The 25813-nt window shown below is 35.9% G+C and overlaps 1 protein-coding gene across 4 annotated transcripts in view; it reads left to right on the forward strand.

Moving 5' to 3' along the window:
- Positions 1-25813, forward strand: part of LOC150092525 (liprin-beta-1-like) — a 494640-nt gene that overhangs the window by 346366 nt on the left and 122461 nt on the right. For all 4 annotated transcript variants that reach the window (XM_090414366.1, XM_090414364.1, XM_090414365.1 and 1 more), the window contains 3 exons: positions 3190-3303; positions 9951-10092; positions 24716-24925. In XM_090414366.1, the coding sequence (XP_090270492.1) occupies positions 3190-3303; positions 9951-10092; positions 24716-24925 (466 nt within the window). The remainder of the gene's footprint in view (positions 1-3189; positions 3304-9950; positions 10093-24715; positions 24926-25813) is intronic.

A 25813-nucleotide genomic window follows, 5' to 3' on the forward strand; every position in this document is an offset into this window, starting at 1 on the left:
TTAGAGAGGAAGGATTCGCGGGACGAATATATGCCTTCCATATGTATGGGATTTTTCGACCATCATTATTGTTTAGATTAGGGTGGTTGATAATGATCTCACAAGCCACAAGCTTCCTTAAATATGCATTCATACCATGTTTTGGTGTGATGTAGACAACTAGTGCTTTTCCAGTCAATTCTATGTAAGGTGTTCAGGGCATGATCAGAAAGGCCAGCTTCACCATAATTATTATATTTGATGTGTCGTTTATGTTCTTTTTGTCTGATTGGAGTTGTGTATCGTATTTCTCCTATGTATGGTATGTTGCAGGTGCAGTAAATACGATATACTCCAGGGTGGGCCAGTGGAGGGAGTGGGTCTTTGGATGAGTCGAGTAAGCTTTTTAATTTTTGCAGACGGTTTAAATGTGGCTTTGAGGTTGTATTTTTGTAGTAATCTGTTTATTTTCTCTGATGTCCCTTTAATGTAGGGAATGGTTATAGTTATCCTGTAGTCTGGTTTGTCTTTGTTTTTTATTGAGTCTTGTAGAGAATTTTGTTAATAGTGTTTTTGCTGTATCCATTTTTTTGAAAAGTATTGCTGATCACTTTAAATTCGTTTTTCAGTACCTGTTCATTAGAACAGATCTTCAGAGCCCTGTTTTTTAGGGTATTGATGAACCTAGTTTTTGTGTTGGGTGGTGGTGGTAGGAGTTTATGTGTATATATTGGCCAGTATGTCGGTTTCCGGTAAACAGTGAAGGAAAGATTGCCCGAGGGAGGACGTGTGACAAGTGTATCTAGAAACGGCAGTGTGTTATGTTTTTCAATCTCAATTGTGAACTATATGCATTTGTGTTGCTTGTTTAGGTGGCTAAGGAATATGTCTAGTGTCTGGCAGCCATGAGACCAGATCGCAAAAACATCGTCAACATATCTAATCCAGACTTTGGGTTTTAAAGGGGAGGAACCTAAAGCAAGTTGTTCAAAATGTTCCATATAAAAGTTAGCAATCGGGGGGGGGGGGATAATGGTGAGCCTATGGCTGTGCATTCTTTTTGTAGGTAGAAAGTGTTTTGCCATACAAAATAACCAGAACGTAATACATGCGCAAAGAGCACCGTGATATCTGGAGGAAATTTGTTCTGTAAAAGAAGAATTGTGTCATTGATTGGGATATTTGTAAAGAGAACAGTACATCAAAACTGACTAATAGATCATCTTTTTCTAATGTAATGTCTTTGATGATGTTTATGAAGTATTGTGTGTTTTTGATATAGGAGGGGGAATGACCAACCAACTCCTTGAGTGTTGCCGCTAATTTTTTGGCTAAGTAATAAGTCGGACTATCAATCCCTTCGGCTATACGCCTTAGCAGTGTGTTATCCCCTCTGATTGCTAACTTTTATATGGAACATTTTGAACAACTTGCTTTATGTTTCTCCCCTTTAAAACCCAAAGTCTGGCTTAGATACGTTGAGGATGTTTTCGCGATCTGGTCTCATGGCCGCCAGACACTAGACATATTCCTTAGCCACCTAAACATGCAACACAAATGCATACAGTTTACAATTGAGATTGAAAAACGTAACACACTGCCGTTTCTAGATACACTTGTCACACATCTTCCCTCGAGCAATCTTTCCTTCACTGTTTACCGGAAACCGACACATACTGTCCAATATATACGCATAAATTCCTACCACCACCCAACACAAAAACTAGGTTTCATGAATACCCTAAAAAATAGGACTCTGAAGATCTGCTCTAAAGAACAGGCAGAAAAACGAATTTAAAGTGATCAGCAATACTTCTCAAAAAAATGGATACAGCCAAAACACTGTTAACAAAATTCTCTACAAGCCCTCAATAAAAAACAAATACAAACCAGACTACAGTAAAACTATAACCATTCCCTACATTAAAGGGACATCGGAGACAATAAAACAGAGTACTGCAAAAATACAACCTCAAAGCACCTTTAAACCTCCTGCAAAATTAAAAAGCTTACTCAACTCATCCCAAGACCCACTCCCTCTGCTGGCCCACCCTGGAGTATACTGTATTTACTGCACCTGCAACATACCATACATAGGAGAAACATGATGCACAATTCCGATCAGACAAAAAGAACATAAACAACACATCAAATATAATAATTATGGTGAAGCTGGCCTTTCTGATCATGCCCTGAACACCTTACATAGAATTGACTGGAAAAACACTAGTTGTCTGCATCACACCAAAACATGGTATGAACGCAAATTTAAGGAAGCTTGTGAGATCATTATCAAACACCCCAATCTAAACAATAATGATGGTGTAAAAATCCCATACATATGGAAGGCATATATTTGTCCCATGAATCCTTCCTCTCTAAGAACAACTTTAATACTAAAAAATAGGACATCACTGTTAAAGAAAAAATCTATAAGAAAGAATGTTTATTCATGTTGTAATTTGTAAATAATTAATTTTTTTTAAACCAAAAATAACGATTGTAATAATAGAAATAGGACATCACTGTTACTGGAAGTTAAACCGTCTGTAAGCAAGAATGTTTATTCGTGTAATCATAAATTAAATATAGCTTGATGTAATTTTTTTTTTTTTTTTTTTACTAGAGGTCATGCCACTGAGTAGCATGTGATCAAATCATTGTTTCTCTAGCTTACGGTTTGAAATGTAACACAGCTTGTCTTGCATATTTATGTATGCTCCAGGTGATGATCTTGATATGAAGATCGAAACGTCGGGATAATAAAAAGAGTTATTTTAACACGGTTGTAGAATCCATAATTTCAAATATGAATGCTGATCACCGTGTAACATTAAAAGAAAGGATTCATTACCTACTAAATTATTAGCTCTTTCACTTTCTCTTTCTGTGTGCTAACAATGCTTGTTCCATCTTTAATTTCTACACCTGGAAACATGATTTCATCTGACTCGCATTAAATATTCCTCAGTCATGGAATCACCTTATCATATTGTAGTATATCCTTTTCACTCACATTCTCCATACATTTGGTGTTTTTCTGTTTTTGTAATGTTAGAAGTATTTCTATAATTCAACATTTAGAAATGCTTCCCCCCCCCCCCATTGTTCTTTTTATTTGACCTATACCAGCATTAATTTTAAGTTGCTTTCTAAATTAGCTGTCAGAAACACCAGATTAAAACTTACAGAAATGTATTTCTTTTAAAGGTGGAAACGTGGATCTCATAGTTTGGACAGAGAAGATAGTGAATTTAAAAGAGGTGGTATTCGTGCAACTGCTGGTCCCCGACTTTGTTTAAGAGATATCACTGTTGATTCAGAGTATGTAGATAATCTTTTTTAAAGTGTCTGTATAATTGATTGTTACTAAATTCTACACTTATTGAGAGAAAGTGATAAATACTTTTCAACTTTGTTTCAGATGTAATAATTGGCATTGTTCTATTGCTGATGATTTTCTTGATTTTTTGTAGAAGTTATTAACTACTAGCAAGAACTGCTAATGTATTATCTCATATCTTCTCTTTCATCCCAAGTGAAATTATTTTTTCTAAACAGTCTCAAGTCTCTTTCTGTCTCTTGTGGGTTTTGTGGTTCTTCCTAATTTTTTTGATACTGGTTCTTTCTTGATGATTTTTCCTACTTTTTTAAAAAATAATATTCTGTGTTGTAATGGTGATGGTCTCTTAATAAGAAAAAAAGTCATAAAATTGTTTGCAGTTAACTTGTAATGTTGGTAGTGCAGATGAACAAAAACAAATGTTTATCAAGATTTATCAATACAACACTTTACTATATTTCATTGTTTTCAAAAGTTAATTATATATTTACTGTACTAAGTTATAAGTGAACTAATATTTGAATGAGGAATACTGATAAAGGAAAGCATATTTATGAATTTTTAATGTAATCTGAAATAACACTTTTGCAGGATTTTTTTTATGCAAAATAATAATGTAATTTATTTTTGCATAAAAAATAATTTATTTTTTATGCAAAAATAAATTATTTTATGCAAAATAATTTATTACCCTTTCTTTTTTAAAAAGAAAGGGTAATAAATAACTATTATGTTTTACAGCTGTGGAACAAAACAATGTTTCCCTTTAAAACTTATTTTGAAAGTAACCAAGGGTAACAGGAGTAAATTCTACAGCATAAGCACTTTCTTCATATTGTATTGAAAAGATGATGAATCCCATTCTTTAGCCCACGTTTCCCCCCCCATTTTTTTTTATGAATTTTGATATATTAGATTATACATATATGTTCTATAATAATATTTAGTCTTAGGTTTGAAATGACTGATAAGTGTCTTTAGTGCCTTAGTACCCCCCATAATGCAAAGCACCTTTCGTGTGTGTGTATAATACTATGCATTTTAGGAAGGGCTAGTACCCAGACTGGTTTTGACCTTTATTAAGATCTCATCATTAAAGAGACATCTAAGCAAAACTTGATCTTGATCATGTTTGAAACCTTGTGGGAGATTTCATGAGTAGTGATTTGTGCAAATAAAAGATATTATCTTCAAAATGTCAAGAATCACATACTTATTTAATCTTTTATCCAAGTGTAAGCAAACAAACTTTGCATGTGAAGTTTTCTTCATGACTAGGTTACTTGTATATAGAAGCTAATGACTTCACATTGATTGCCTTAGTACCCCCATAATGCAAAGCACCTTTCGTGTGTGTGTATAATACTATGTGTTATAAGAAGGGCCAGTACCCAGACTGGTTTTGACCTTTATTGAGGTCTCATCATTAAAGAGGCATCTAAGCAAAACTAAAACAGTGAAAATATGAAGAAAAAGTTTTAATAAATTTAGAAAATCGTTTATACTTGAACAAGTAAAGCAATTTATGTATCTTGGTAGTCTCATTACTCACATCTCGTTAGAAACATTAAAATACAGACTTAACAAAGGATGATCTAATATGAATAAATGAAACAAAATATGGATAAATAATAGCACTTAAAAAAAAAGCCTCAAACTAAAATCCTATAAAACCATTATTATACCTACAGCAATGTATGGAGTTGAGAAGTTTTTATGAATGTTTAAGAATGCTTAAACATTCATTAGAAATGCTTAAGAATTTTTCTTAAGCATTTGAAATGCTTAAGAAAAATAAATGACTCACTGGTCAGAACACAAAATAAATGAGCAAGTGAAACACAAATTAAACTATAGAGAAGATATCATTTGCTCTAATTCTTAAACAGCAATTAAGATGGCTTGGACACCTCCAGAGAATGTTCTTACAAAGATTACCAAATATAGTCTTGAATGGAATCATTGGAGGAACACGATCAAGATGCAGACTAAAAAAGAACTTGGCTACAGTCTTTGAAGGAAAGGCCACAGTTATCGAGCTTCAGAAAGATGACAGAAATGGCCAGAGATAGAACCGAATGGCAAAGATTTGTTCATAGGGGAGGACTCAACCCGTCATCAGACAAGTGAGGAAGAAGAAGAAGAAGAAGGAAACTTTAATTTACTCTTTATAATTATCAATTTCTTTAGTTAATGTAATTATAGATGCTGGTAATTGTTTTATGTAATAATGAATTGAGCATTATTTATATCGCTTTAACTATAAGAAGATTTGAATGCATGAATGTAAATATTCTAGTTAGAAACAGATAGCATTTTAGATTTTGTCATTTTCATTTGAAATAATGTAGCAGTATTGTTAAAGCAAATTACAACCTAGACTAAATATTAATTACAATAAATGTAATTAATATTTCTCATATATCAGCAAAATCAAATTGCCATCATCAGAGAACATAGTACAAACTGATATATGCATGTAAGCTTGACACTGGATAAATGAGCTTGAAGCATGGCAACCAGAGTTGAGCCTAAAGACCTAAACAGTGCTCCCTAGTGGTCCAGAATGTGTATTTTTGGTTGTTGGGCTGAAGTTCTGAGGATGATGCTTTCCAAATTTGAGGCAGTTTCAAGCAGCCAGATTTGTTGAGGTTTGGGTAGTTCCTTAAGATTGAGACAGATTCTAGGAATAGTTTTTTGCTACAGTAGACTAAGGTGGCTTTCTTCCATTGTACAATGTGGTAGACATCCAAAGTATGTTTAGCATGTCCTGTGGCTGCAGTAGTGGAACCAGATGCACTCCTTGTGCTCAGGGATTCTGATGTTGTCTGCCTTGACTGTTTGGCCAAAGTAGTACAGTTGACAACTGCGAGAAACCTGATAAACACCTGACAGGTCTAGGGATTTTTGGTGGAGCAGATAAGGGATGTCAGTTTTTTTTATTTTTATTTTATTTTATATTTTTATTGTAAGTCTTTGCAAGGTTAAAGGTAAGCTGCAGATGCACCAGATTCTGTCAACCCCTGGGTGGGCAAGGTAAGGAAAGGGAATCTTTGAACAAGCCAAGTATGTGTTTTGATTTTGTGGAAGGCTTGAATGTTGCTTTAATATTGTATTTATGCAGAACTCTGTTTTTTTTTCTGATCTTTCCCTAATGTACAGTTATGGCTATGGTATTTTCTTTTTTTATCTTTTGCATTGGGAATGCATAGAAGAAAAGATAAAGTATGGATATTTTCACACACAAATTAAAAACTGAAGAAAGAAAAGAAATAACGAAAATATAATACAAGATAAGAATAGCAACAGATTACAATAAAAATATAAAGAAATACACAAAGGGATTAAAAAAATGCAAGAAAAGATAAGTGAGTGAATATTTGAATATAAATATGTGAATATTTATAGAAAACCTACTAAATGATGCAGAAACTGCAGCTAATAAAGGTGATACTAAAGCATTATATAATATTACAAGAACAATAAGAGGTAAGAAAAAAGAAGAGGAGATGTTATTATTGTTATTATTATTACATAACACCTCCAGGGAGTCCAAAGACTCATCGAGGGAGGGGTACCTACTCTACAATTCTCTGTCTCCACCAATCCATCTACACCACGGCTTCTACTGCCAAACACCACCAATAGTATTTTCACAGACAAACATCCATGCCCACGGTGGGATTTGAACCCGCAGCCTTTTGGCTGGAGAGCAGATACACTAACAACTCGGCCAACCAGGCCAGCTGCAATAACAAATAAAACAGAAAGATTGGTATAATATTTCAGAGATGAGAAATTCAAATACCAGAAAGAAAAGAAAAAATATATATACATATTAAAAATAGACACCAAAAAAATTTTTTTTTTTTAAAGTGAAACACAAAAACTAAAAGAAAGTAAAATGGAAAAGAAGCTGGTATAGATGGTATACTAAATGAACTATTAAAAGTAAATATTAATGTAACAGTGAATATACTCTACCATTTCTTAACTATGGATGCAAGGAGAATGACCAGATGAATAGAATACTAGATTACTAATCAAAATACCAAAAAAGGAGATTGAACTGATTGTAGTAATTGGAAAGGAACTTCATTATTAAATACAACAAGTAAAATACTAACAAGAAAAAGGGGAAAAAAAAAAAACACGACCAAAAGCTAAGAGAAACACAAACAGGATTTAAAGCCATGCATAAATCAAATAGCAACACTCAGAATAATAATAATAGAATAGTCAATAGAATGACAGTCAGATCTTTATATCAACTTTGTTGATTCTCAAAAAGCTTTTGAGAGCATTCAGTGAGAAGCTATATGGAAATTAATGTCATATTATGACACACTACAAAAAGTTATCAACATAGTTAAGAAAAATTATGCCTGTCACTGAGGGGAGACATCACTGGGTTTTTTGCTCCACCTTTGCAATGAGTTGCCTGGTGTTGTACTACCTTACCCCAGTCCTGAAGATACTTTCAGGCGCAAACTTTGTTTGCTCACACTTGGATAAAGGATTAAGCTAAATTTATTATTGTGGATAAAAAAAAAGAGTTCACAATGCTGACATCCTCTAAATTTTCACTATGATATATTTCTGTCTCAGTTTCTAAAATGCATTCTTCTTATCCAGAGAAAATTCATACAGTGCTGAGGAGATTGAAAAAAATTCTTCATAATTCTCGTGGAAAGGCTTAGACATTGGTTATGCATTTTTCACTATATTATTTAAGGAAATTACAACGTACTAGGATATACATTAAAATAAATTTTAATATATTACGGCAACGTCACGTTGCCATTTTCCAGAACATAAGTACAAGACACGTGCATGCAGGCACAACAAAACAATAAGTGAGGAAGAAGTATGCAGCTATTATTTCTCCTAAAGTCCTGATGGCCCTCTAGCGGGCAATGTTGGTATTCTTGGGCGATTGGGCTGAAGGTTTTCTGATGTAAGTTTCCCAAATTTGAGGAAGTCTCATGCAGCCAAATTTTTTGAGGTTTGGATCGTTTCTTAGGGCTGAAGCTGATTCTATGAAAAGCCTTTCATATCTGTATTTGCTGCGGTGTATTAGCCTGGCTTTCGTCCACCGTATTCTATGGGAGGTATCCAGCGCATTGTCAGCAAGACCAGAGTGGCTGTATTGGTGAAACCAGATGTAGTCCTTGTGTTCTGAAATTCTGATATTTGCTGTCCTGCCTGTTTGGCCAAAGTAGGACAGCTTACAGCTGCAAGGGACCTGGTGTACACCAGGTAGGTCTAAGGGGGGGGAGGTTGATCTTTAGTTGAGTGGATAAGGGATGCCAATATTTTATATGGTTTGTAACAAGAAGTTATGTTCTTTTAGGATTTTTGTGATTTTTTCCGAGGTGCCTCGAATATAGGGTATGGTGATGGATTTAGAGTAATCTGTAAGCTGTCCTACTTTGGCCAAACAGGTAGGACAGCAAATATCAGAATTTCAGAACACAAGGACTACATCCGGCTTCACCAATACAGCCACTCTGGTCTTGCTGACCATGCGCTGGATACCTGCCATAGAATACGGTGGAAGAAAGCCAGGCTAATACACCGTAGCAAATACAGATATGAAAGGCTTTTCATAGAATCAGCTTCAGCCCTAAGAAACGATCCAAACCTCAACAAATTTGGCTGCATGAGACTTCCTCAAATTTGGGAAACCTACATCAGAAGACCTTCAGTCCAGTCGCCCAAGAATACCAATATTGCCTTCTAGAGGGCACCATCAGGACTTTAGGAGAAATAATAGCTTCATACTTCTTCCTCACTTATTGTTTTGTTGTGCCTGCGTGCACATGTCTTGTACTTAAGTTCTTGAAAATGGCAACGTGACGTTGCCGAAATATATTAATATTTATTTTAATGTATATCCTAGTACGTTGTAATTTCCTTAAATAATATAGTGAAGAATTCTTCATAATGCTATGGGGGAAGGGAAAATTCAGCAGTCACCACTGCATTGGACCCCTTTTGCTGATTCATTAAAGTAGCACACTAGCTGGAAATGTTAACTGATTGGCCTGTATCTTCCACAATGACACATTCAAGCATACCAGATGTGTGCTTGCAGCAGTAGGGTGTTCCTGCATATTTTCGTGCTTTAATCATACAAGAGTTCATTTGGTTGAAATGCCAGATTCATTGAGGATCCCTCCAGCTTCAATATCATCACAGAATGGTTAAAAAAAAAAAGTATGCATAATAATTCCTTATTTACAATCTCTCGTAGATATGGTTACAACAAGGTGCTTGTGTCTAGATGGCACTCACTTTGACACTGATAAAGCACTGAAGAATGCATGATCTGCATGGTATTTGCATTATTTACTCCTGCTATTTTGAGGTGGGTGTCAGCACAGGATAATTGATTATCCTTTGTTGTGATAATGATAGGCATCATACAGATGTGTTAGATTAAATCTAACATCCTACATTCATCTGCATAAATCATATCACTGTTTTAGACCTTTAGTGAGTGATATGGTGTCATCACACTGGTGATAATATTCCATCTTTTTTTTTTAAAGAAAAGGTATTATTTGTAAAATGGATATTAATTTCAAGCTCTGAATAATAATTATTTTACTTCATAATGTTTTAGCTTACCATTTGCTAGTTGGGATATAGAGATGATAGCAGAGTGGTTACATCGGATTGGACTTGGGATGTATGTGGGAGAATGCAAAAAATGGATCAAGAATGGAGAACAGTTGTTGAAGGCTGCGCCACAAGAGCTAGAAAAGGTTAGTAGAGTTCTTTGCAGATTAATGTCATATATTGTAATGATCAGAATAAAGTAAATTTATATTCTTGAATCCCAGTGTCAAATGTATTATATTATGGATTCACCTCATATAACTTGATGTGACTGGGTTGTTACATTCATGTGTTTTAGTTAAGGTGTGTGTGTGTGTGTGCATGCGTGCGTGCGTGCGTGCATACATACATATATATATATATATATAAAACTTTATCTGACTTTATTGCCTACAAATAAATGTTAAAATATGCCAATTAAAAGCAAACCTAGAGTTCTAGAATTTTTATGGTTCTAGTTTTATTGGCATAATGCTTTAGCCATTTATTTATTGGCACTACAGTCAGATGATGAATTTGTATTTACTATTATAGTTAATAATCTACCACATCTCTTTTGACCTGGGTTTTTGATATAGTTTTTCCTCTTCTCTCCTTTATTCATTGTACCAAACTTGTGTTGTTCATATCCTAAGTAGTCTTAATACAGTTTAAGCTAAACATATTTGGTCGTTTATAATTAAAATACAATTTTATTTAGTGTTGACCATAAAAACAAACTTATATTATAGCCTACCAGTTTCGCCAACAGACTGTCTGGCTTTTTCAAGGCGTTTATGAAAAGACATAAAAACTAGTAAATGCAAATTGAAAGGAACATAAAAAATGTTGTAAACCAACTAGTAGCTAAGGTTACACGTTCGCGTGACAGAAAGGACTTATTGTTCTTATTCGTTATCACGCATGCGTGTTTCTTGTAAACATGTAATGTGATTACTGGCTAGCTGTAATTCAGCTTGATTAGGAGAGAGGATAAGGTTTTTCCACGAACTGTTTAGAATTACACCCTGATCTCTGTTGAGGTTTCCGCTGGTTATTGACACTATTATGGCTTCCTTGAATAAACGATGTCTGTAATCGTCATCGAGATATGGCATGGAGCTGTTTTGCCACTCTATCGTGTGGTTAGACATACAGAAATGATGTGCTAAGCCAGAAGAGATACTTCTGTTGTGGTTTACATCACCAACATGTTCTTTTTGTCTGATTTCTAATCTCCGTGAAGTTTGTCCTATGTAGGCAAGACCACAGGAGCAGGGAATGTAATATACTCCTGGATATTTGTAGAAAGGAACCTTATCTTTTGGGGATCCTAAAACTTGTCTGATACTGGTGGTTGGTTTGAAACCACTCTGATGTTGTAGGTATTCTTAGTATTATTGTATTCTTGTATCTTAGTATTCTTGCTAAGTCAAGAAATTGACTTGATGAAAGGGATCACTACAGTAGAAATGTGCTGGGAGTGTGATTCTTCTTGTCTTGGGTTGTCACTGTATAGATATTTTTTATGAAGTTTTGAGGATATCCATTTTGTGATAAGTTCACAAAATGGATATTTTGTGAACTTATTATCATTAGTGAGAGTTCAGTCTGAGTATCCTCCTCTTCTGATATAAACTTTCTGGCCCTATATTTCAACATGTGGATAATACTCAGTTTGTGTGTCTTGTGATGGGTTGAAGTATAATGAAGATATCTTCCAGTATCTGTGGGCTTTCTGTAAATAGATAATTTGACACTGTTTGATTGTTTCTTTATCAAAATGTCTAAAAAATGCAGTTGGTTATTGTTTTCCACTTCCAGAGTGAATTTTATCTTGTTATGTATTGAGTTGATTTTATCCACAAATGATTTCAGGTTTTCTAAGCTGTCTTGTCATATAATGAAGATATCGTCAACATATCTCCACCATGTAGGTGGTCTGGGGGAGATTATGGAGAGAATTTCTTTTTCAAGTTTTTCCATGAAAAGGTCTGCACAAGATGGTGATAGTGGGTTTCCCATTTCTAGGCCTTCTAATTGTTGGTATATGGTATTGTTAACCTTGAAGAAATTAGATTGAAGGCAGTGTCTAAACATCTGTGTGATGTCTGGAGGAAAAAGATCTTGGATGATGTTTATTACCTCTTCTATTGGTACAAAAGGGATACAACATCTAGACTGGCTAGAATGTCTGTTGGTGCAATCTTAATTGCTTGGAGTTTATTTACAAAATGTTGACTATTCTTGATATAGGATTCTGTTGATCTTATTTTATTATTTAATAAGTTTGCAAGATGCTTTGCCAAAAGGTAGGTTGGTGATGATCTTCCATCAACGATTGGACGGAGAGGTATATCCTGTTTATGTATTTTAGGTGTCCCATATAGTCTTGGAGTGATAGGATGTGAGGATTTAGTGTTCTCTTCACTTCTTCTGGCCAAAAGTTACAATTTCTGATTAGTTGGTTTGTTTCATTATGATTTTTTATTGTGGCGTCTCTGTCTAGGATCTTATAGGTGGAGTTGTCTGAAAGTAAAACATTTAACTTATCATAATAATCTTTAGAGTTAAGGATAACTGTAGAATTTCCCTTATCAGCCTTTGTAATAATGATATCTTTGTTTTTCTTCAAGTTGAGAATTGCCTTTCTATCATAAGGAGACGTGTTGAGAACAGGTTGTTTGGCTTTGGCTAGGATTATCGTACTTTTGAATCTAATAGTGTTGGCTACGTTTTGTGGTAGTGAATATAGGCCTTTTTCAATTCCACACATGAAATCCATTTTAGGAATGTGTTTGGTTATAATCGAAAAGTTAAAACCTTTTTTGAGAATGTCAGATTCGTTTTTTGTGAGACTGTGATTTGACAAATCAAAAATCACTTTGTCATCTCGGAGGTTGTTTTGTGTCTGATATTTTTTCTTGTAAAGTTCATTGAATTTCCTAATTTGTTTGTCCTTATAAAGTGTGAAAGTTTTTTCATAACTGCGTTGTATATCATTTGATCTAATTGATTCCATATGGTACATTCTCAAATATGTAGGTTTGTGTTCACTCAAAACCTTGATATTCCAGGTCTACCTACTCACTGATGAGACCTCAAAAAAGGTGGAAACCAATCTGGGTAGTGACCTCTTCTCATAATGTAAAACAATATATATACATCTCTTAGGAGCTGGGTTTTACATTATGAGAGAATATTAAAGTTAGTGACGGATCTTGCTCCACCTTTGCATGGAGTTGCCCTGGTGTTGTACTACCCAAGTGATCATTTACACTTGGGCTCGCCGATAGTTTTTTCGGCATGAAACTCTATGGATTTCGATGGATTTTGATCTGAGTTTCGTATCCGGCTATAAAAACATAAAGGGATTTATTATCCCCCTTTCTATTAACATTTCACCGGTAAAATAGCCTTTCGGCTTATTAAATAAGTCCTTTCTGTCACGCGAACGTGTAACCTTAGCTGCTAGTTGGTTTATAACGTTTTTTTATGTTCCTTTCAATTTGCATTTACTAGTTTTTATGTCTTTTCATAAACACCTTGAAAAAGCCAGACAGTCTGCTGGCGAAACTGGTAGGCTATAATATAAGTTTGTTTTTATGGTCAGCATTAAATAAAATTATAGTTTAGTCTTAATACAGTCATTCTTATTGAGATTAGATTGATCTGTGATGTTCTCTCCTGTTGCTTTAAATTATGGATGTAAGTACAATACTATATTTGTTCTTCAGTTGGAAAGGCCTAGGTCTGAATTCTGTCTAGAATGCAAGGTCTTTATAAAAACTTTTGAAGGTGAGTTAGCTGGTTTTAGAGGTTGCAGGGATTTTCATCTGGCAAGACTCCCAAAAAACATACAGTTGACATTGCCTTGTAGCCTTAGTTTAACCATAATTCCAACTAATATGCAATTTGAAATCTTTTTATGCAAAAAATTAGTCTTATAAAGTAAGCTGATGTATTTTATGTTCAGTATTGATTTCTTATAATAATGCAAGGATTTAGAGTAATCTTAATAGTTTTACATATGTCTGGATGCTATGTTATACTGAATATTTGGCCAAAATATATTGAATCATAAATTATAATTATTATTATTATTATTACCACGGGCTACTCCAGGAGTCCTTAGGCTCATCGAGGGAGGCCCTAAACATCATGTTCACAGCTATTCAACATTCTCACAGTATCTTTCATACCTTGCCTTGAACTCGCTCACTGTCATAGCACCCACAACAGACTCTGGCAGCTTATTCCACTCATTTACCACTCTGAAAGTAAAGAACCCAGCTCTAACACCCCTGCTAACCACGCTCTTGCCCAGCTTCCATGGGTGTCCCCTAGTTCTCCCACCACCAGTCCTGATCTCAAAAATATCATCTGAATTAATCCTATAGAATCCTTTTAGCAATTTGAATGTCTCAATCATATCTCCCCTTTTTCGCCTATCAACTAGTTTCTGCAACCCACAAATCTTCAACCTGTTCTCATATGGTTCATTCCATAGACCTGCTATCATCTTAGTCACTCGCCTCTGGATCCTCTCAACCTCCTCCCCATCAAGAAGGAACCGAGGTGACCAAATCTGGGCACAGTAGTCGAGATGAGGTCTTATCAGGGCTCGGTACAGAGGTACAATAACTTGTTTTTCTCTGCTCGTCAAGGTATTTTTCAACAACCAAGTGAGTTGATGAGCTGATTTAGCTACTTTCGCAATGTGCCCCCTAAACTTCATCTCCCTATCCACCAACACTCCCAAGTCCCTGGCCTCATCAATCTCTTGGAGTACAGTTCCACCAATGTGGTATACTGCTGCTAATCTTTTCACTCCGAAATGCATAACCTTACATTTTGTCACATTACATTGACATCCATTCTCCTTAGTCCAGAACTCCAATCTATCTAAGTCATCTTGCAAGACTTTGACATCTTCTGCATTCACTATCGCCCTACCCAATTTTGCATCATCAGCGAACAAATGAACTGTCCCACTTAGACCATTCCCTATATCGTTAGTGAACAGATTAAACAGCAGTGGTCCAAGAACAGAACCCTGTGGCACACCACTAGTCACAAGCCGTTTTTTGGACTCTACTCCTGAATAAACTACTCTTTGATATCTCTCCATCAACCACCCAGCTATCCATCTCACCAACCCTATATCCATTCCCATATGTTGTAGTTTACGGATTAGAATTCCATGTGGTATCCTGTCAAACGCCTTTGTCAGGTCCAGCAGTATCACTGTAAACCCATTTCCCTTATCCAGTTCAGCCGTCACCTGTTATAAAACTTGAGCAAGTTACTGAGGCATGATCTACCCTTCACAAAGCCATGCTGTCCTCTGTACAGTATCTCATTTTCATCAATCCATTCCTGTATTTTTCCCTTGACTACTTTCTCCAAGACCTTGACAATGACTCCTGATATGCTGATCGGTCGGTAATTTGCAACCATAGTCTTGGATCCTCCTTTATGCAGTGGAACTATTTTCCCCTCTTTCCACGCCTTCGGGATTAAGCCAGACCTGAGACTCAGATTAAACAACATGGTCAAGGGCACTGATAATTCATTAGCCGCTTCATGCAAGACCCGTGCCGGTATACCATCCAATCCCACAGATGTATCCACATTAAGGTTCTGTAATAGACTATTCACCTCCACTTCATTCATCACAATTCCCATATAAACTAATGGTTCCTTCATTTTTTCAATGTCACCACCTGGATGATATACTTTTGCAAAGTGCGCGCTCAGTAACTCCACTATATCGACTGGTTCAGTGGACTCTTTACCATCTTCATTACTTAAAATCATTTTGCCATGTACAGTTTTTTTCTTGCTTGCAGCATATTGAAAGAACTGTTTGGGATTCTCTTTTGCTTGCATAGCTAGTTTCCTTTCATAATCGGCTTTTGCTGTTTTTACCACACTCGTTACCGTTCTAGCCTGTACTTTATACCGTTCGTGTGCCTGCAGGTCACCCCTTTCTTTAAATTCCCTCTATAGTTGTTTCTTTTTTTGCAGCTCAAGCTTAATGGTGTTATTCATCCATTTAACCCCTCCTTGTTTCACTATTCGGACTTTAGGTATACAATCAGCCATAACCTCCTGTAAATGCTCTTTGATCACTTCCCATGCTCTATCGACGTCCAGCCCTTGCAGTTGTACATGCCATGGCACTGATCCAAGCAATCTCCTACGCTTGTCATACTTGCCAGCATGGTAATTCCACATATCCCCTGTCTTAATCACAAATTTCACACCTTTAGCCACCTCCCAGGTCAAGACCTTATGATCACTCTCACCAATAGGTGGCAACATGGTCATATTCATTACAGTCAAATTCTCAGATACTATTACCAGGTCAAGCACTCTCACATCCCTAGTATTTTCAATTACATGCTGTTTCAGATAGTTATCCCTTAATAATTGAATAAAATCCATTTCCTTCCTCACATGTGTCCTCTCCTCCTTCCAATCAATGTTACCATAGTTGAACTCCCCCATAATAATTACCCTCCTTCCACTCATTTCATCAATTTGTTTATGCATACCATCTCCACCATCTATTCCATCACCTGGTCTATAGCAGCACCCAACTGTATATTTTATTCTGCCAGTATCAATCTCACACCAAATAGCCTCAAATGAGCTCCTTTCACTATCCTGCAATACTTCAATTCTCCTTGGCTGCAGTTCATCAGCTATCATCAATAACACCCCTCCCTCAATTTTATTCTCTCTGTCCCTCCTAAACATACTATAACCTACACATTCTATCCCACTAACTATATCATCTTCCGTCAGCCATGTTTCACTAATGCCAATAACCTGTGGCCAGGAAGAGCCAATCAATGCCAAAAATTCTTCCTTCTTGTTCCTAATACTCCTGGCATTAGTATACATGAATTGCAGTGTTCCCTTTGTCCCACCCCTATCTTGATGCGTTATTCTAAATATCCCATTCCCATTTTTTGTCCTTATTGCTGGCTCAGGTACATTATATACATTTTTACACTCAACTGTCTCACTGATGTCTGGACATCCACTTCCCCCCCTCCTTGGTAGTTCTAGTTTCCCTGGTTCTGCACATCCATTTTCACTTCATTCAGCAACACTTTTTCCAGTCTCCGCACACCAAGTCCATTCAAATGCAGTCCATCCATCTTGTATAAGTCCTTTCGCCCATCAAACTCATTCCACACGTCCACAAATTCCACACCACACCGTCCGCATAACCTGCGCATAATATCATTTGCGATTATGGCCCTCCTAAACTCCTCTCTGTCATACCGCGGTAACAGACTCACCATTCTAACTCTGTCACTCTTTTCTTTCACTACCTTTAACAATACTTTCAAGTCCTCTCTCATAAAAAATTTATCACCTTTCAATTCATTCGTACCAGCCCCAATTGTTATTTCTTTCACCCTCTGTTTTTGCACTCTAATGCTCTCACTTACATCCTTAAATTTCGCACCCGGCAAGTACGATTTAGTTACACTCCCATCTATTACTCCTCTTAATAACGAGTCACCATACAATACTCTCTCCTTCATTTCGGAAACTCGCCCACGCTGTTTATTTCCGTTAGCCGAATCACTCTGGAAAGAGTTTTGCAGGTGCTCTAATTGCCGCTGCGCATCTTGTATCACTGCGCGCAGCCTTGCGATCTCACTTCCTACAAATAATTCCTCATTTTTTTTATCATTCAAACCATTTTCTCTTTCTGTATAATTGCTCTCACTCTTTCTTAGATCACTGCTCACATTGCCATCTTGTACACCGCAATTCCCTATCGAGCCACTATTTTCACTCGCATTCTGGCTTTCTTCAACCATAACTGTCTCACAACCTGACACATACTTCGACTCCTCACTTTGCATACACTTTCTACACATTCTCCCACCACTATCACTTTCAACCCATACTCCAGACTCATTCGGGAATGCATACATTCCACACACATCACACCGGACAAACTCTCTCACACTACAGTTTTTGAACAATGGCGTCGTATTTTTGGACACCATTATCTTACGTCGCATTGGCACCATATTCAAATATATGAAACGTATCGTTAAAGACTAAATTAATTTACGGAATTTACACCAAAATCACACAGACACAACAAGCTACCAAATTTAGACAATATTACGTTATGATTTTTAACATTTATTCTAATTTCCATTCAAAATTGTACTTAGCTTTCGGGAGCTCCCTGAAAATACGACCGTTCCCCTGGCACTCTAGCGGCGAACCTCCTGTAATAAACAAAACATAATAAACAAAAAATTATATTTTTATTTTAATTCTGTACCCAAATGCAAGCAAACAGTTTGCACAAGAAGTATCTTCACAATTAGATTACTTGTGTATAGAGGCTGTTGGGTTCACTTCAGTTACTCTAGTATCCTATAATGCTAACACACTTCTTTTCAGATGTGAATGTTGCTATGCATTGTGGGAAGGGTTATTACCCTGACAGGCTTTGACCTTTATTGAGGTGAAAAATAAAGGATTGTTCATCATAGGCCTAGAATAGTTAGTATAGAGGTGCAAGAGAACCTGACGGTATATGGAGAAAGAAAAGACAGATTGATACTTTGAGAGATAGAAAAAAGTCCTCAGCTCTTTTATATAAACATGTAGCCAAAGGCTATCTTTTTTTTTTTTTTTTCATTAGTCTTATGCAACTGAAAAACCAAAAGACTAATTGAAACTGAAGTCCAAAGATGATTAATACCTAGGTTGTTAGCCTTATCTAAGTTAACTGCCTTGAGTTGACCTTCTTTGCCTGGGATTGCTCTCCATTCATCCCCGAATTGAGACCAAAATGCCACACTGAATTAAGAGGATGGAACCATTTAAAAAACCTCTCATAATAAAAATAGACAGCATTTTATCTTCCCCTGATGAATATTGCATAATGTTCAAATTATTGCCTAGTCAAAAATTTGGTATCTCCAAGAATGCTTCTTTCTAAATACAAAAAGTATCTGAATGAGCAATAAAATTTTCATAATACAATATTGTAAAACATTTGTATGTCGTATTTCCATTTTCAAATCCATATTTGTTTGATTTTTCCTAATTTTCCATAACTGGTATTTTAATTCATTAATTACAAAAATCAAAATTCTCTTCCCAGTGGTGGGTACTGCAAAAAATTAACCTCTTTCATTGTAAGTAATGGAATGCCCAACACATTACATAATCTGTTCCAAATATGTAGGTCAAAAGGACAGCTGTAGAATGCATGTTCTACAGCTGTCCATATGATTACCTTCCATTAAATGCCATTGTTGGCTGGTTCCTACTCTGCTCTTTTCTTTTCTTCTTGCCATGCTATTAAAGCATCAAAGGACTTGGGGTTAACCCCTTGGGGTTAACGTCTGTGCGGTTAGCCTAGTGGCTATGCGCTTCGCAACCATATGCCTGGGGAAGGAGTGTCCTAGGTTCGATTCCCGTCGGTGACGTGAGGAGCTGAAGGATCTTCCTCAGCCATAGCCAAGTTAGCCAGTCTTGGGCGTGGACAGCAGGGTTTTTTCCTCAGTTTATTCTACGGTTTTTCATCCCACGAAGCAGGCAAACTGGCCTTGAGAACTTAACACTACAGGCCATAGGATATACCGGGGCATAGGGCTGACCACCTTATCTTGTAAACGGATTGAGGTCCGATGATCAATGGACCCTCAACACCGCAAGGTAAAAGAGGGTATAAAGAAGATGAAATGAGATGAAGGACTTGGGGTGAATATTTCCTATTTTACTTCTCCCTCCCCCCAACTCATGCAGTGAGAATCTGTTTGCCTTTTCTCCAAGATATTTTTATGTTAACCCATTGCCATAATGTAATTACAATTCGGCATTGTAATTACCCAAATAACACCTTCTCATCAGAATGGGGAACCGAGACTTCAGCCCTTCCCAGGAGGTCTGTATCAGATAAGAAAAATGATGTAATAGAAGAATAGAAGCAGTAGAAGAATATTCATTGCACGTCTCTTAAGCTAAAACCCACTTGGAAGAACTATTGATAGAGACTGGAAAAATTAAATTTGATGTGATTCAGCTCTTGGAAATTTGATAAAGAGAGAAGCATCTAATGGTCATTTATTATACCACTCCAACTGTGATAACACTTCCATTGGTGGGAAAAGTTTTCTAATAGATAAAAAATTAAAAGATAGTATAATCTACATTATTATTATTATTATTACGGGTGACTCCATGCAGTCCTTAGACTCATCGAGGGAGGCACTAAACATCATGTCCACACAACTATTCGGCATTCTCACAGTATCTATCATACCTTGCCTTGAACTCACTCACTGTCATAGCACCCACAACAGACTCTGGCAGCTTATCCCACTCATTTACCACTCTAAAAGTAAAGAACCCAGCTCTAACAGCTGGGTTAGAGCTGTGCTAACCACACTCTTGCCCAGCTTCCATAGATGTCCCCTAGTTCTTCCACCACCAGTCCTGATTTCAAAAATATCTGAATTAATCCTATAGAAACCCTTCAGCCATTTGAATGTCTCAATCATATCTCCCCTTTTTCGCCTATCAACAAATTTCTGCAACCCACAAATCTTCAACATGTTCTCATAAGGTTCATTCCATAGACCTGCTATCATCTTGGTCACTTGCCTCTGGATCCTCTCCACCTCCTCCCCATCAAGAAGAAACCTAGGTGATCAAATATGGGCACAGCAGTCGAGATGAGGTCTTATCAAGGCTCGGTACAGAGAAACAGTAACTTGCTTGTTTCTACTCGTCAAAGTATTTTTCAACAACCAAGTGAGTTGATGAGCTGATTTAGCTACTTTTGCAATGTGCCCCCTAAACTTCATCTCCTACCAGCACTCCCAAGTCCCCTGGCATGGGAGTGTTGGTAGAATAGTTGTGTTGGTGGTATGAAATAGGTGGAATTATTTCCTATACAAGAACTGAGAAACTTTCAAAAGAAACTCTAGATTTATCAAGGAAACAGAGAGAATTAAAAAAGGGTTGCTACCACAAGAAATTTAATAGAATATTCAAAATTGTGCAAAACAATCAGAAAAAGAATAACACATGAACCAGAAAAATAATTGAAATAAAAATGCAAAGTTCTGAGAAGAGCTTTGACAATAGGAAAAAAGAAATTGTTGCTCTAATGAAAAGGACAATAAAATAATCAGAGATGGAAATTAAATCGAATTAAACAATATCATGAAGAACTTCACAGTGACAAAGAAAGAAATTCAGAGGCAGTCAACTTCAAGAAGAGTTATCAATTGGATGTGCCAAATGTTATGAGAGAAAAGGTTAAGGCATCTTTGAAAACAATGAAGCGGGGAAGAGTTTATTATGATTCAGGACCTCCGTGGGGTCACAAGAGTGGGACATGATTGAGACAAATAAGTCTCAATCATATCCCCCACCTCTTCCTTCTATCTACTGGATTTTGCAATTTGCATTCTCTCTATCTGTCCTCATACTCAACATTCCAGAGACCAGAAACCACCTTGGCTGATCATCTCTGAACCTTTTCCAGCAGTTTTTCATTATTTTCAAAAACAGGTGACCAATTACATTTACAGAAATCCATATGCATTCTGATCAAAGGCAATGAAATCATAACATCTTTACTCTCATATATCAGTGACCATCTCCTCACATCCATCTCAAATTAAATACTACAGTAATGCTATTACTATTCCCTATATGTGGGGTGCTTCAGAAAAAATAGCTAGAACTTTAAAGGAATATAATCTATGTGCACTTCTTTCAAGCCTCATTTGAAGCTAGCTTCAATTCCCCACTCTCTTAAGGATCCATCTCCTCTCTCTCTCTCTGTTCCAGGTGTTTGCAAGTAAACTGGAAGAATGATTAAACATGCTGTTTAATAATTTCTCTGTGCTGTATTCATTCCATTAAATTTTATTATGAAATATTTGTTCATCTTCACCTCATACCATACTGCTTCAAAACCAATGTCACTATTTTCTCCTCCTTTCATCTGCACCTTAGATGGGGGATAACTCCTCTGCTACTATCAACAGCACTTTCCTCCCTTTTTTCTTTTTCTAGATTCATGAAAAGAATCATATCTGTCCCTCTCTATTCCTGTCAGTATGTGTTCCTCATCTATGTCGCACTTATTCCAACAATTTTGGGACAGATGTACTCCGTTTTAATGCTACAATTTCATTTCTTAGATGTCAAATATCTCTGGCATTTGTAAACATATATACTAGCTTATTTCTAGTTCCATAACATGTCTCACTAATCCCACTTCTCAGGCATGACTCCTCCATCTCCCCCCACCCCCTCAGCCATTCTTCTCTATTATCACTTGTTGCTTAAAAGATACTCATGCCATGAGAAGTTTCTTCAGTTAACAAGAAAAAATACAAAGAATAAATAATACTATTTATTTAAGGCCATATATTTCAGCCTGAATATTACAGTCTGAATTAATGGAAGTAATTAATTCACCTGAGTATGAACGAAGAAGTAGAATATATAAAAAGGACAATTTGTTGTCGTTTTCCATTTTCATTTATCGAAAACCTACTTTCACTGGACACTACATTCAACAGCATTCAGTGAATTCAACACCCATCACATAAGACTAGAATCATAAAAACTTTATTGCAACATACTCATACTATTTGTTCTACACCTCAACATTACAGCAGGAACTCTTAAACATAATATATGAAACTCAGTGGCTTCTCAGAAAGTACCACATAACAGCTTTTTAATTCCCATAATCCTAGCTCAAATGACAAGGAAACAGTATGCTAAGTTCCAGTTCCTTGCATTTCAGGCATCTCAGAAACCAGTTCCAGAATTCTTAAGAAATACTACATTTAATGGCTATTTTTTTTCCTATCAACAAATTATCAGCATGGTTTCTGTCTTCAAAAGATAAGTGGTTTCCTCTAGTTCTCCCTGGTGTTTACCAGGTTCCTTGTGACTATCATTATTCTTACTTTGGACAAACTGCATGCTCTGTAGAAAAGAGAATACAAGAACACCAAAGCACTTCCATTTTCTGAAACTTTTTTTTTTATGGTATTCCTCTATTATAAGAGGTTGTTCTATTTTTAGTGCATTAGCTGTTGATTGGCTCAGTATGTCCATGTTTATAAAAGTGTTCTTACATCTCTGTTGCAATTGGGTGGGTGGATCGTAAACCTCACAGTTGTGATCTGAGAAGATAGGAAACTGATCCATCTTCTGATTATGGTAAAAGAAGGTTACTTTTTTCTTTTTCTTTTTTTTTTTCCCAAACAGCAGATGTTGAGTTTGAGTGCTTAGAATACAGGAATGACGTAATGACTATAACAACAATAACAGTTTATTGATATCTAATTCAATATTTACAAAAAAGATAATGAGTAATCGATAACTTTCTGCTGCATGAGAAATAATTTGTCATGCAATTTCAGCTGCAGTGTTTTCCTATCTAATCACACAATCATTATATGTGCCTAATGAATTAAACAAGTAAAAGTATACTTCTACAATAGTATTGTCTAAAGTCTGAGTTGATTATTTGTTTACAGAACTCAACACTTGTTAGTTATTCTTAACCACATATTTGATAAACTACTATTCACAATGAGCACAGAGATAAGTAGTCTATTTACACATAGCAGTATACTGAATTTGAATGGAATACTGAATACTTCATCAGCTCCAAGAAACAAGTCTGCTACATTCATAACAGGATAGCTCATTTTCTGTTCTTCTGTAAATCTTGTTCTTTAGGAAATCATTGCATGGCATACTCTTCTTAACTTGAGAATATCTAATGTTCCAAATCATGAGTTAACTTGATATTACCTCCTTAGTTATTAGGGATATCTCATAGCCATCAGCTTACAAATAGCCAAGTCTATTTCTTTCTCTCTGTTTTTGCTCAACCTTTGTTTAGTTGTATTCCCTCCTTCCTTCTTTGTCATTACTGAAGTAAACATTCCACAGAGGAGCTGTAGGGAGTAATTATGGGGATAGGCTTCAATCATGATCTTTGGAAAAAAATTTCCTTAAATATTTTCCAAACAATAATTGTAGATAGGCCCAAAGGTGAAAATTTGTAGTTGAAATCCCTTTTAACAGGAATCATTTTTAGTGGCTAGATTCCTGGCAGAAACTTCCTTCAATAGAAAATGTTCTAATGAACATGCTGACTAGATAACCTTTTCCAGGCAAACACTATACTGTCAGCTACTAATTCTAGGTTGCTAATCTTCAGCCAGTTTAGATTCAGACAATTTGGACACATGCCTGTGATGTCTAACTAGGTACTTGGCATACAATGATCTCAGTTAATCTTTCTTCCTTGACTTGCTTCTAGTTAGTCTTCTCCTTGCCACATTGCTCATGAAGTTCCTTCTCTCATCTTTCCATCTTCTATTCTCTCTCCACTCCTCTTGAATATTCTTTTTTGGATTGAAGCTGACATCTTCTTTATATAGCTGCTATACTATAGACCATGTGACTTAATTTGAATTTGATGGCGTGCTCTCTTGCACAACATGTGATTTGTCAGTTTTTTTTTGTCTCACCTAACATGCAAATAAAGTTTTATAAGAATTTAGTGATATGGAAATAATTTCAGCTGTGAGACTGAATTCTAATGATCCCTATAAGTATGATAATTTTTCTTAAAAATAATTTCAATAATGAAATTATATCAGCATATTAGTTATAAAATTAATATTCTTAAATTCCATTTCTTAATAGTCAGGATATTTTAATGTATAATCTATTTATTTTCAGGAAATGGGTATTAAGAACAGTCTTCATCGCAAGAAACTTCAACTGGCCTTGCAGTCATTCACTGCAGAAGGTTCAGATCTTCCAGAGAATATACACCGTTTGGATTTCCATTGGGTTATTCGATGGTTGGATGATATTGGCATGCCACAATATAAAGATTCTTTCCTTGAGGCTCGTGTTGATGGTAGAATGCTTCACTACCTTACTGTGGTAAGTATGATTCGAATAGGGTATCACTTCACTAATCAAATATATCTGATTATTGTTACCTCCTTTTAAGTTATATTATCTAATTACTTAACTAATTCTAGTTTGTCCTCAATGTCTTTTACCAGAAGTCAAGTCCTCTACTGCTAATTTAGGTAAACTATCTGATCTAGTTATGTGGCCTAGCCACTGGCGCTGTTTCTGATGTATTTTAGTAATATTTTCTTGTGTTCTAGCATTGGAGTGGGTTCCTTCTAACCTCGTCAAAAGTTTTCTGTAGCACTTCATCAGATCTAAGGAACAATAATTAAGTAAAGGCAAATTACTAATATTAAGTTGAATATCGTAGGCATGTTTTGTGTTAACAATGTAAATGCTTATAATTTTATAATTTTTAGGTTTTTTTCACATTTATATTAGTAATCTTTTTAATAAAAAAAAGTTGCGTTAAATAATACTCAGCCTTTGCATCCCAGTAAATTAAAGATGGCAAGAAATTATATTCTTGGTTTAATCCTTTATCCAAGCAAATGATGTTTGCACGTGAAGCATCTTCAAGTTGGGTTGCTTGTGTATAGAGGCTAATGACTTCACATCAGTTGCCTTAGTATTCCATAATGCACAGCACACACCCTTATGGATGTGTATAATGCTATGCATTATGGGAAGGACCACTACTCAGACCAGTTTCGACATTTATTGAGGTGAAAAAGTAAAAGGGTGTTCATCATAGACCTAGAGTAGTAAGTATAGGGATGCAAGAGAGAGAGAGAGAGAGAGAGAGACTGATAGTAGTGGGAGAAAGAAAATACAGATAGTATGAGATACAGAAAAAGGTCTTAATTCTTTTACATCATCATATTGCCAAAGACTATCGCTTTTGCTTTTCCA

This window comes from Typopeltis vanoorti, chromosome 25 (genome assembly GCF_054136105.1).
Source record: "Typopeltis vanoorti isolate ZY-2024b chromosome 25, IOZ_Tvanoo_1.0, whole genome shotgun sequence".
Lineage (NCBI taxonomy): Eukaryota > Metazoa > Arthropoda > Arachnida > Uropygi > Thelyphonidae > Typopeltis > Typopeltis vanoorti.